The sequence below is a fragment of the Vombatus ursinus genome, unplaced genomic scaffold (genome assembly GCF_900497805.2).
Source record: "Vombatus ursinus unplaced genomic scaffold, bare-nosed wombat genome assembly UNPS02005204.1, whole genome shotgun sequence".
Classification (NCBI taxonomy): domain Eukaryota; kingdom Metazoa; phylum Chordata; class Mammalia; order Diprotodontia; family Vombatidae; genus Vombatus; species Vombatus ursinus.
Genome location: NW_020944982.1, coordinates 39145 through 53324, shown reverse-complemented (window position 1 = coordinate 53324; position 14180 = coordinate 39145). Strand labels below are relative to the sequence as shown.

The 14180-nt window shown below is 36.9% G+C and overlaps 1 protein-coding gene across 1 annotated transcript; it reads right to left on the bottom strand.

Annotated features, from left to right (window-relative positions):
• Positions 1-11110: 11110 nt before the first annotated feature.
• Positions 11111-12064, bottom strand: LOC114029859 (olfactory receptor 6C2-like). The gene has a single exon (XM_027844525.1). It carries the CDS (start codon positions 12062-12064, stop codon positions 11111-11113), a length of 954 nt encoding a protein of 317 aa, XP_027700326.1.
• Between the last annotated feature and the right edge of the window lie 2116 nt (positions 12065-14180).

The following is a 14180-nucleotide window of genomic DNA, read 5'->3' as shown; positions in this document are numbered from 1 at the left end:
TTTTTTTTACAGCAAGTTTTTTCTGATAAAGGTTTTATTTCTCAAATATATTGGTAACTGAGTCAAATTTATAAAAATAAGAGGCATCACTTCATTGATAAATGGTGAAAGGATATGAACAGTTTTCAAAAGAAGAAATCAAAGCTCTCTGTAGTGCAAAAATGTTCCAAATCACTATTGATTAGAGAAATGCAAATTAAAACAACTCTGAGTTACCATCTTATGCTTATCAGATCAGCTAATATGACAGAATGGAAAATGACAAATGTTGGGGGCAATGTAGGAAATTGGAACACTAATGCACTGTTGGTGAAGCTATGAACTGGACCAAGCATTCTGGAGAACAATTTGGAACTATGCCCAGTGGGCTTTAAAACTGTGCATACCACTACCAGGTCTGTTTCCCAAAGAAATTAAAGAAAAAGGAAAAAAGACTTGTAAGTACAAAAATTTTTATAGTGGCTCTTTTTATGGTAGCAAAGAATTGTAAATTCAGAGGATGCCCTTCAATTGGGCAGTGGCTGAACAAGTTGTGGTATATGATTGTGATGGAATACTGTTTCAGAAAAACCTGGGAAAACCTGTAGACTGATGCAAATGGAAATGAGCAGAATCAGAAGAACATTGTACATAGTAACAGCAATATTGTAATGATGATCAGCTGTGACAGACTTAGCTACTCTAAACAAAACCATGATAAAAAACAATTCCAAAAGACTTTTGAGGAAAAATGCTATCCACCTTCAAGGAAAGAAATGATGAACTCTGAGTGCAGACTGAAATATCATTTTTTCACTTTATTTTTCTTGCTTTTCTCGCAACATGGCTAATATAAAAACATGCTCTGCATTATTTCACACATATAATAGCACATTATAATAACAGCATATTCCCACTCCCTCATACTTTCCCAGTCTTCTGAATATCTGCCTACCAATGCACAGATTCCATTCTCTGTCCTCAGTTTCCTCCTCCCTTACTCCCCTTCCCCTCAACCCTCCTCATGACCAATGTCCTACTCAGGATCTACCTGCCTCTTCTGCTATGCTTTCTGTAATATCTGCTCCATATAGCGCATTTGCTTTCATCTTAAGCCTTTTTTCTTTCTCACTATTTTCTGACTTTCATTGAGATCTGTCTCTTTCTTTGATAACAGAGCTTAGCTTGCTACACTGTCCAGTGTCAGTTATACTTTCAGGCATACCCCTGATATCTATTGATAGTTTTCTCACCAGGAAACTCCCTGACTCATGGCGGGAGATTTGAAATACTCCTTCCTCTTAATCACCATTTCCAGACTCTCCCTTTACCATCATCACTTAGCAACTTCTCCTTTGATGTTCATGCTATTTAAATTTATAACCCAATCCACATATTGGTGATCATGTTCAATTGATCCCCAGAGCATCCTTCCTCAATGAGTTCAGTACATGGCTTAGAGCCTTTCACTTTCCTGCAACTCCTGTTTTCATACTTTTGGATTTCAACATGCATATCAATGTTCTCTCAAATAGCATAACCTCTCAGCCTCTCAATCTATATAATTGTCATGATTTACTCCTCTATTCCATCTTAGCCACACACAGTGAGGATCATATCCTTGATCTTGTCATCAGCCTTAAACATTCCACTTCCATGTTTATAAACTCTAAAATTCTTTTATCTGTTCATAATCATTCAATTTTCCTACACTTTATGACTGCTAACCCCATTCTTCATCTTCATCATGACCACCTATCTTTCCATTTCTCAGTTCTTTAGCAGGCCATGACTCCTGTTGTGACCAAACTGCTTTTCCTCTCAAAACCTTACAGAATCATCTCCTCTCTTCCAAGAGCTCCCTCTTCTCTCCTCCTGTAACATAACTCAGACATCTTCCTCTATTATCTTCTCTTTCACTCCTCTGTTATATGAAGAGGTGACCCTTGTCTTTACCAAGGTCAGTACCACCACATGTACCCTCTATTTCTTCTTCTCGTCTTTTCCAGTATATTACTCCCTGTATCATCTTCCCTCTATCCTGGCTCCTTCCCTGTTGCCTACAAACATACCCATGTCTCTTCCATCCTTAAGAAGCCCCACTTTATCTGATCATCCCCACTAGCTACCATTTTATATTCCTCCTCACTAGGTTCCTAATCTCTCAATTCCTTGAAAAAGCCAACTGTACTTCATGCTCCTGCTGCTTCTCTCATTTCACTCTTTTTGCCATCTGGTTTCCAAGCCAACATTCACTTGAATCTTCTTTCTCTGAAGTTACCAGTGATGTTTTAATTGCCAAATCTAATCATCTTTCCTCAATCTCAATCCTTCTTGATCTCTCTGTAGCCTTTGACGATGTCAGTCATACTCTTCTTCTGGATGTGGTGTAGGGTGTGTTCAGGGTCCACTGGTGTGAAAGCTGCCAAGTGCTTTTCAGGGCTGCTTCCACTTTTGGCGTCCACCTGATCCACCTAATTGTCACCTGTGGTTCCAAGAAGCTGTTGCATGCACAGTGGCCACATCCTGGTAAACCATTTTGGCAGATGGGCTAAACCAGGTTAAGAGGAACCATGGAATCTCACACCCATCGGTGAATTAAGTGGAATGTCTACCTTAAGCATGTGAAGACTTCTCCTGGTGGAATGGGTAGATAAGAAAAATTTCTTCCAATGGCCATGAAGGCAGCTGACACAGGTGTTGTGGAGTGCTTAGAGCTTGGTAAGACATGGAATATGCCGAGGTTATCCACTGCATCTCAACCTATCACCAGCCATGTTGACTATGTCCTACCACTGGACTGTGATGACTCTGGAAGAGAGAATGAGGCCAATGACTTCATGCAACTCTGTCTCACTTAAATCCAATTTATGCATGAACCAAAGATATCACCTATACCACTTTTCCATTTTTACCTATCTCAAAGTCCTGTGATGACAGGCAAGTGATGAAGTAGAAGGTGTGGAGAAGTGGGAGCTGTAGTCACAACCCTGAAAACAGGAAGCCCAGGCCATAGGGTTGTCTTCTCACTGGAAGCTGCAGTAAGATTTGGCAGCCCTCTGGGTGTCTCAGCAGCCTTTTAAGGATCTCACTGCTCAACTCCTACTGTGAGAAAGGTACTCGAAAAAGTGCCCTAAAAATTGGCTGCTTACAAAATCCTGGCCTGATTACTGTGTCAGATGGGGATCCCATCCTGTGGTTGAAACACAAAAAAATGAACAAAAACTTCTGCAAAGATGATTCCACGTTGGAATTAATTGTGTGACAGGGGAGACGCTGGCACAACACCACCCATCATGGTGTGCCCTCATCAGAGAAGGTGCTGTGCTCTAGGAGCAAAAGAGAATTGAAGTAGCTCAGAAAAAAAGTGAGATGCACAAATTTAGAGAATCCACCCCAATTTGTGCCTAACCGTGGTAGAGCATTCTGAGCTCATATTGGTCTGATCAGCCACAGCTGGTCACAGTGTAATTTGAGTCTAACATAGTGATGTCATTTTGGTTGTCTTTGAGAACAAAGTACAACAACCTCTTTCTGCATACCCTCTTTTTTCTAGCTTTTTATAACACTGATTTATACTGGTTTTGCTCCTACCTATTTCAACTGGTTATTCTCAGTTTCCTTTGTGATAAAGGATCATGGACCGCTTTTGGCAGTCTGGTGATGTCTATGAACCAATTCTCTGAATAATTTTTAATGCAAAAATTAAATCATGTGATTATTAATATAAGGGAAAACAATTATATTGAAATCGTTTCTGCATCTAAGTTCAGAGACTCCCTTAAATTTATCCATAAGCCCCACTGGGGGAGTCTGTGAACCCCAAATTAAGAACTTGTATTTGTATTATGTCTTTTTTTTTTGGTTATGCAATGGGGTTAAGTAACTTGCCCAGAGTCACACAGCTAGTAAGTGTTATGTGTCTAAGGCCAGATTTGATCTCAGGTCCTCCTGAATCCAGGGACAGTGTTCTATCCATTGCACCACGTAGCTTCCCCTGTATTATCTCTCTTAGTGATCACACCACTCCCCATAGGTTCAACTATTTTCTCTAAGCAGATAATTCCCAGATCTATATATTGAGCCTTAATATCACTCTTGACCTTCAGTTCCATAACACCCCCTTTTGGACATCTCAAACTGAATGCCCTACAGACATTTCAAGTTCAATATGTCCGACTCAAGCCTTATTAAATTTCCCCCCAAATTCTCCCTTCTTCCTGACTTTCCTAAAACTGCCAAAGACATCCTTATTCTCCCAATAATCCAGGCTTGCAACTTTGCTTTCAGCCTCAACTTCTCACTAGCACTCACCCTATGTATCCAGATGTTATCAAGTCTCATTCACATCTCTCACATATGCTTGATCTCTCCTCTGACACTGCCACCACCTTGATACAGGTGCTCATTTGCTCACACTTGGACACTGCAATAACTTTCAGATTGGTCTTTCTGAATCAAGTCTTTCCCCACTCCAATCCATCCTCCATTCAAGTACCAAGTGATTTTCCTAAAGCACAAGTCCCTCCATTTCCTTCTTCTTCCCCCACTCAATAAAGTCCAGTGACTTCCTATTGCCTCAAAGATCAAATTGAAAATCCTTTCTTTGACTTTTAAAGACCTTCATAACTCAGCCCCTTATTGTATTTTTAGTTTTCTTACTCCTATCCTGCATATTCTCCAGTACAGCTATACTATTATACTTGTTGTTCCTTTTAAACAACAAGCCTCCTGTTTCTCTATTCCATGGTTGCTCCCTATTCCTGGAATGTATCCTCCCCTTCCACTATGAACTTTGGATCCCTCATTCTATTGGAAACAAATTTTTCTTTTGCTAAATCTGTTCTTCTCAAGCTGTTTCTCTGTCTTTACAATTAAGGAAACCTGATTCCTCCCAAAATAGATTTCATTCCTGGTCACCTTCTTGGCCTCTGGATTCATTGATATCTCCCAATAAACTTGTACTGGAGAAGTTAACATGCTTCTTGCTCCTCACTGCTACTTCCATACTATTCCCCAACCACAATCACTCAGCAATATCTACTTTTCTGAAGCTAACTATCCAAATATATCATCCTATCTAAATCCTGTTGGCCATTATCTTCTAGTCCCTAAGGGATTCTTCTTCCTTTCTCAAGAAATCTAATATCTCATGCAAAGTCCTGCTCATAATCCTATCTCTTACCCTTTTAGTTGGGAACTAAAATTTACCTCTAATATCTTCTCAGATACCCTAATTTCCTAGTTCATCAACCTCTTCATATTCACTTTTCTTCACCTCCTCATGTAAGTATAAACATGTTCAGACCTTTAATCTCATAGTCATCCACAAATGTCCTACCTCCTCTCTCCAATATATCCAGCCCAATCTCTCTTTTGAGTACTGCAGACTTTCCAGCTGGATGTATTTTAGACATCAGAAACTCACTGTATATGAAATAGTCATCTTTCTGCCCAAGTCCTCCTCTCGATTAAGCTTTCCTATTTCTTTTGGTGGCACCATGATCCTTCAAGTCATCCAGTTTTGCCACATAGGAGCCACCCTCAACTCTTTGTTCTCCTTTATTCCTTTATCTTACTACAACTATATGTTTCCCCTTCATCTCCTTTGTTTTATTCATACAGCCTTTATGCCATTTCAGACTCTCACTTGGAGTGTTATAATAGCTTATTTGGTCCTTATTGTTATATCTGCCTCAGATTTTTCCCTTCCTTACTTCATTTTCCATGTAGCTATCATTGTTATTTGTCCAGCAAATGTTGGATCACATCACTTTCCTGCTTAAGAAACTATAGTGCCTCTCTCTTGCTTCTAGGAGAAAATACTGACTCCTCTATCTGGCTTTTCAAGTCCTTCCCAATCTGGCTTCAGTCTACCTTTCTAGGCTGATTGTGTATTATTCTCTTTCCTGTTCTCTCCATTCCAGAAAAACTGGTCTGCTTGCTCTTTCCTACATATGGCATTTAAGCTTCCATTTCTTGTTCTTTGAATAGATTGTTTTCCATTCCCTGTGGTGTCCCTAGGTTCCTTCTGAGCTCAACTCCCATGCTGTCTCCTACAGGGAGCTTCTCTTGATCCCTCAGTTGCTACTTCCCTGACCCCAGAACTTACTTGGATGCTTTTCATATTTAAATGTTTACCTATGTATTGTTTTCTCTTAATAGAATATAAGTTCTTTGAGGACAGGGATTATTTTGTCTTTGAATCTGCAGCACTAAGTACAGTTCCTGGAAGATTGGAGGTACTTAAGAAAATGTTTGTTGAATGAAAGGAATACCTTTATATAAAGAGGGGAGTGAATTGATATTGTTTGAGAATGAGGTAGGTATACTTGTATACCTAGTACTTCTCAAATGACAAAATTATGGCTACTGCTTTTTGCTATGTGTAAGGCAGATGTGATTCTGATGAAATTCCAAACTAAAATGACGTCTCCTCCTTGCCCTTAATTTCTGGTTATTTTTTTAAGGTACTGAGTTAGGCTTATTTTTCTCTCTAGGGGAACAAGGAAGTCTGTAACGAGAGACACAAAAAATATGCAATAAAATTAAATGATTTTGTCCTTTGTTTCACATGACAGGGAAAGTAATATTAATTTATTTCTGCAAAGCCTTGCATATTTCATAGTATACACAACTGGAAGCAGCTCTCCCTACACTATAGTAGGGATCTGTTTTATGACACACTGAAGGTACCCAGGGTGTCTAGCTCCTTCTTATTATGATATTTATGTTCTCTCTGTAGAGGGGTCAAATGACTATCCATTTTTATAAATCCAAAATGAAAGTGTATGACATGGAAAACAATACCCATACTTACTTTTTTGACAATCCTTTGACTTCATTGGGTCGAGTAGCCCTGAAGGTTCCTGGCATGACTCAATGCTGAGCAACAGTGTGTGAGTGGAGGCAGCATGGAGTAATGGAAGAATAAGTAGATCTGAGTCCCATTTCTGTTCCTTATGATGTGTTACTTTGGTTAAATTGTTTTTCTTCAATGAGCCTCTGTTTCCTTATCTGTAAATGATGGTTTTGGATGAGATAATGCCTGAGTTCTTTTCTAATTTAATCTTAAAATTTTAACTATGTGGACATTTCTGACCATACTTTGCTTCTAGAACCCAAACAATTAACACTCATTGGCAGCTCTGTGACTATTTCCCATTCTCAGGATGCCCAAGATTCTTGGCCCAGTTGCTCCCCTTACTTATTCTACATGAATAGTCTACCACAGATTCAATTCCACCTTAAAAGTGTGTCATATTTCTCTGTACTCTTTGTACCTGAAAGGAAGGCAGACTTAGTGTGAAAAAAAGGTAATATTAGAATCTGTTTCCTTGTGTTTCAGAATAGAAGTTCTGATCTGTCTGGGTAGTAAAACTGATTTCCTTATAAATTTACCATGAATGACAGCAAATAACATTTGTTTTATCTGCTTAATCTGCTATAGGGGCTTTAGGATGACCTTAGTGCACAAATAAAATAATCCTTAGGAACTCAGGTTTAAGCAGCACTAATGAATCTCCTATGCAATCAACTTTGTCTGGTGCCTAGAGAGACCAGAGAATAACACCATCAGATACAGTGCTCAACAATGGTAGGCATACAATGAAACAAGCCTTTGATCTTATCGCCCTTGTGTCTGTTATCAGAGGGGTTCTTAGTCCAAAGGCAGAGGAGAAGGTATTGGGGATTCCTAGGATCAAGACAGATTTCAGAAGAATCCCAATCACTCTATGTACCATGGGATTCTGAGATATGTCATCATCTGTTGCAGTCTTTCTCCCTGAAGGCTAGTTCCATGGTGCAGTATGAGTACTTCAATGGATCTCTAACTTATTGATGGGGGCAGTGCTCCACACAGTGCCCACAGAGCATGCTGCTTCCATGCCCTCTCATCTTCTATGATTCTTCTTTATTACTTTATATGGGAAAGATTGTGATTCTTCCACGTTCTCCCATCTTGTGTGATTCTCCCACAAAACCTTTGTGAAAATTTACCAAAATGAATTGGAGACCATTTCCTTTTTAACACTTCATTTACCCAGTAAAACATTTGGACTATCCATCTGTTACCTCCCACTTTGACTCTATGACCCTCTAGCCTCCATTTGTTAATATACATTTCTTGTATGAGATCTATATTTTTAAAATTTAAGTTTTTAATGAAGCATTTTTAAAAACATCAAAATAATTTCTCATAGGATCCTACTCTCTAACAGAGAAAAGATTATTCAAAATAGAACCAAAAAAAGATTACATCTGACATTACATTTCAGTAATTCCAAGTAGAGTCTTAGATTATAAAAAGAACTCTGGACCACAAGGACTTGTAAGAGTACTTACAAGAGATGAAGCAAAAGGCAGCAAATAAAATATCTAGGGAGGAAAGAAAGGCAAGGAGAATTTGTGCCATAGAAAATATAGGGGGAAACCATACTCAAAAACTCAGTGCCCTTGCCATTAGAATGGGTCAAATAGAAAATGAAGACTCAATGGAACAAGAAATATTTTTGAAAAATCAAAAAATTTAAAAAGAGGCACCATAGATAATGAATCAATATCAGCATTTCAGGTAATATATGTCAGTATCCATGTATTTGTTTATATATGCACCAAATAACATAGTATCTGAATACTTAAAGGAAAAGCTAATCAGATCATAGGGCAAATGGACAGTAAAATTATAATAGTGAGGAATCTCAAAGTATCCACTTCAGACAGAATGGACCATATAATTCCCTTGAGGCAGAAAATTCAGTGTCTCCTTATTACAGCTAAGATATAAAATAAACTTTTCTTTGTAGCATATAAAGTCCTTTATAATCTGGCTGTCTTTTTAGTATAAACTTGATTTGTTTTCATTTAGTTTATGTCACAGCCAAACTGACCTGCTTTTTGTACTCTATACATGGCATTCTGCCTTCTAACTTCATACCTTTCCATAAACTTGTACCTATTCCTGGAATATTGTTGTCTTTCACGTCTGACTCCTGGGGCTCAAGACTTCATTCAAGGCTCATATATAAGGCCTTGGAAGAGACCTTTTCTGAGGCACTCAGTTTGTTAGTACTCCCCACACCCCACCAAATTATATTTATTTTCTATATATTTTACATTTACCTCTCTGTGAAAAAGCTGTTTGCCCATGTGGAATGCCAGCTCTTTGAGGATAGGGACTGTTTCATTTTTGTCTTTGTCTTCCAAGAACTTCCTGTATTACCTGATACATTGTAGTTGATTAATAAATGGCTATTGAATTCAATAAATGCTAACTGACTGGTGAATTTCATTTTCCTTTGAAATGAAGTTTAGTTGCATCCCCTAATTGTTTATTTGCTTTCTTATTGTTATAATCCTTTTTAAAAAGAGCATTGATGAAGTTTGTTTCTATGACCCATTCATTATTCAGGATATTGTTACATCTTTATTTTTTGTGTCATCTGAATTCATTGCTATTATTAATGAGTTTTGATATTCAACATATATTCTGTTTCTTCATGAGAAGTATTTTTAATTGATTGATTTTTATACATGGTACTCATCAATAGGTATTAATATTCTTATTCAGAAGACAACACAAATCTTTGAAATGTATTATTTATTTAGCTCTTCTTTTACATTATCCAGATATTAAAGAAAAATATTAAAGTTTACAATAATTGTTTTATAATCCATATGTTTTTCAATACAATTATCTTTTAATTTATGAACTCAATGCCATGCTACTTGGTCCGTATGTATTTAACCAAATTCTTTCATTGTGATGACTCAAAACATAATATCATTTCCCAGTTTATGCCTCTTAACCTTGTGAATTTTTATTGTTGTCTAATCTGAAGTCATAAGTGAAATGCTACAATTTTGGAAGTGCATTATTTTGAGAAAACTTTTTTCCAGCTCCTCATTTTTGTTCTTTATTTTTTTTTAACATTTAATATATGCATCAAATTGTTTTGTTTTATTCTCTTATACTTTTTCCTCATTAGTTGCACTGAGGAGTTCAATCAAATCACATACAAAATTATAATTGCCCAGCTTGTCTTTTCCACAATATAATACTGTTGCATTAAGCCCCTCCCTCTTTATTTTTTTTTTAATTCAGAACTTGATTTTATGCTCCTGAAGCTTGGTTAAGCACTAGTGGCAATTTAAATTCTCTGAGTGAGTAGAATTCACTGATTTCTTTTTTATAATCAGCTCCTGCATACTACTTTTTTTTTTTCATTTAGTTTTTCCTAGTTTCTGAATATCTTATATTCCTACACTAATCACAAAAATGATGTGTCTTTCCTCCCACTGACCAATAAAATTCAACAAAATGTAAGAACTGCTTATATGTACAAAGCACTGTGTTGCAGATCAATAATACCTGGTCTTTGCTTTCCACTAGTTCTTGATCAAGTTGTACACAAAAAGGCAGATATAAAATCTTTTGTACTATAGACTAGACCAAAATGAGTGCTTAACTGCATAGGAAAGGTACAGTTGTGGTGTTACAGGAGATCTGAAAAGAAGTAGTTTGCTTCTAATTGGTTAGGCATCAGTGACCATTTTGGAAAATCATGTTGGTCTCTTTCATGGCCAGAAAATTGGTCAGATATGATCAGGCAGGAGGAATGAGGAATCTATGTACAGAGAATGAGAAACATGGAATTAAGTGTTAGGGCAAGGAAAGTGAAGAAAAAGAAGAGTGGTAAGGAATATTGGCAACAGACAAGAGTATTAGCCAGAAGAATGATGACTTCTAAGGACACGTTAGTAGTAGAACTGATGATTCCACAACTGTACCAAATAAGAACTCCCTGTATATGATCTTGGGAGGGGAAAAGAATTGGTTTCAGTGAATTCAAGTGGGGGCATGATGGTTTTTGCAGGCTAGAGTAGAGAGTGAGGTTCTATGTCAGGGCAGAAACTGACAGTGGGGAATGAGTGTCAGAAGAAAACTTTATTATTTGGGGGTTGGTACGATTTTCAATTGAAGAGAAAGAAAGTGTGAGAAGGTTACAGTTATTGAACTGTGGTTAAGGGTGATGGGCAAGGGAAATGAAAAAGGGTAATGGAATCCAGGACAGATAGTTAAAGATTATTTAGATTTTCTCTTGTCATTTGGTATCTTTAAGTCAATAGTTTATTGCTTCAAGAGGAAGAAAATCTTCTTGGCTAAGTCCTTAAAAGCATGTATCACTTGCTTGTTCCTCAGGGCATAAATTAAAGGGTTCATAACAGGGGCAACTGAAGTTACAAGCACTGACACGACCTTATTCAAAGCCACTCCTTCTTTTGCAGATGGCTTGATATAGATGAAGATGCAGCTGCCATAGGTAATGGAGACAACAATCATGTGGGAAGTACAAGTGGAAAATGCCTTTTTCCTTTGCTGAGCTGAGGGGAATCTGAGAACTGTCCTGATGATGTGTGCATAGGACAGAAACACTAAGAATAAGGTGACAATGAATGTCAACACAGCAAAGATCAAAACCATCTTCTCTATGAATTGTGTGTCTGAGCACGCAATCTTTATTATGGGAAATGCCTCACAACCAAAATGATCAATAACATTGGAATCACAGAATTCCATCTGGAAGCCCAGACTAATTGGTGGAAGGATGATCACCAATCCAGCCAGCCAAGAACTCAGGAGAAGCTGGTTGCAGACTTTGCTGTTCATAATGGTTGTGTAGTGCAGAGGTTTGCAGATGGCCACATAGCGATCATAGGACATGGTGGCCAGAAGAAATGCCCCAAGAAGGATGACAAAAAATATTTGGGCAAAGCAAGCATTATAGGTAATGTTATTGTCCCCAGTTGACAAGCTGTAGAGATATCTGGGAATACAGGCAGTTGTGAAAGCCACTTCTAAAAAGGAGAAGTTTCGGAGGAAGAAATACATTGGTGTCTTAAGCTGTGCATCCATCAAGGTGAGGGTGATGATGATCAGGTTGCCAATGATAGTCGAAACATATGTGAAAAAGAGAAAAGTGAAAATCAGAACCTTTAAGTGTGGATCATCTGTTAGTCCTTGTAGGATAAATAACATTATCCCTGTATGGTTTTTCATCCCTGACTTCTGAAGGATCTGCATGTAAAAGAAGAGAGAGATTAGATCTTAGGAGGAGAGTGACAAAATGTATTAGTCCTGGGAATCAAAGGAAAATCCATGAAAGTTATTACTGGACCTTCATTTTACTTGATAAAAAAAATCACTGAGGTAATGACCTGAGCATTTCTCATCTATAAATTAGAGAGAATAAACAGTGGCTTTGTTTAAAGATCATTATTATTATTTAACAATATTCTGTTGTACTCTTGTCTAGGCTGTCTATTTACATCCAGTCATTCCATATCTCTTTATAGTTAACACCATTTGCATTTCAATTCCCTTAAAATGTTCTTATTTTCATTCAAAATCTGACCACTGAATGCTTAAATAACCCTTTCTTAAGAAAAGAAATTGAACAAGTAAGAAATGGGATACTCAAGAAAAAGTCCCCAGGACAAGATGAATTTACAAGTGAATTCTTTCAAACGTTGAAGGAACAATTAATTCCAGTACTATGTAAACTATTTAGAAAAATAAGCAAAAAAGGAGCCCTAACAAATTCCTTCTTTGACACAAATATGGATTTGATACCTACATTATGAAAAGCAAAAACATAAAGAAATCTGTAAACCAATTTCCCTAATGAATATTTATGCAAAACTGTTTTTTTTAAATTATAGCAAAGAGATTCCAGCCATATATCAGAAAAATCATATCCTATGACCAGGTGCCATTTACACTAGGACTGAAGAGCTATTTCAATATTAGGAAAACTATCAGCATAATTGATCATATCAATAACAAAAAACCAACAAAAGTCACATGATTATCTCAATAGAAGCAGAAAAAGCTTTTGACAAAATACAACACCAATTCCTAATAAAAATGGAAGAAGGCTTAGGAATAAATGAAGCTCTCCTCAAGAGAATATGCAGTTTCTATCTAAAACCATCATCAAATATAGTCTGTAATAGACATAAAGTAGAAGCTTTCCCCAAAATTAGTTGAAACAATGAACAACTTTGGAAAAATTTCAGGATCTACAATAAACCCATGTGAATAATCAGTATTTCTATGTATTCCCAAAATTCCATTTAACATAACTGCAGACAATATAAAATGCTTGGAAGTCTACCTGCCAAGACAAACCCATGAAGTATGTGAATAACATTCCAAAACACTTTTTACACAAATAGATATCTAAACAACTGGAGAAATATAAATTGCTCATGGGTAGATCGAGCACATATAATTAAAATGACAATTCTACCCAAATTAATTTAATCAGTGCCATATGAATCTAATATCAAAGGTATTAGTTTATTGAATCAGAGAAAATAATAACAAAATAAATCTGGAAGAATCAATGGTTAAGATTATCAAAGGAATTAATTGAAAAAAAATATGAAGGAAGGCAGCCTGGCAGTACCAAATTTCAAACTATGTTACAAAGTGATAATCATCAAAACAGTCTGGTACTGGCCAGATATAGAGTGGTGGATGAGTGGAATACATTATGGGAAGACTGGAAAGCAGTTTGGCAGAAACTAGACCAACATCTCACACTGTTTACCAAGATAAGGTCAAAATGGGCACATGATTTAGACATAAATGATATTATAAGCAAATTAAGGGAGCATGGAAAATTTTACCTGTCATGTTCAGGGAAGATTTTATGACCAAAATATGGATAGAGAGTATCATGGGAAGTAATGTGGATAATTTAAATTTTATGTAATTAAACAATTTTTGCACAAAAAAACCTAATGCAGCCAAGATTAGAAGCAGAAAACTGGGAAATTTTTACAGGAAATTTTTCTGATAAATGGTCAAAGGATATGAACACTTTTCAGAAGATGAAATCAAAGGTCTCTGTAATAAAAAAATGTTCTAAATCACTGTTGAGAAGATAAATGCAAATTAAAACAACTTGAGGAACCACCTTATGCCTCTCAGATTGGCTAATATGACAGAAAAGCAAATGACAAATGTTGGAGGCAATGTGGGAAAAATGGGATACTGACACATTGTTGGTGGAGTTGTGAACTGGCCCAACTTATCTGGAGAACAATTTGGAACTATGCCCAATGGGCATTAAAAGTATACACACCAGTAGCAGATCTGTTTCCCAAAGAGATCAAAGAAAAATGAAAAGAAC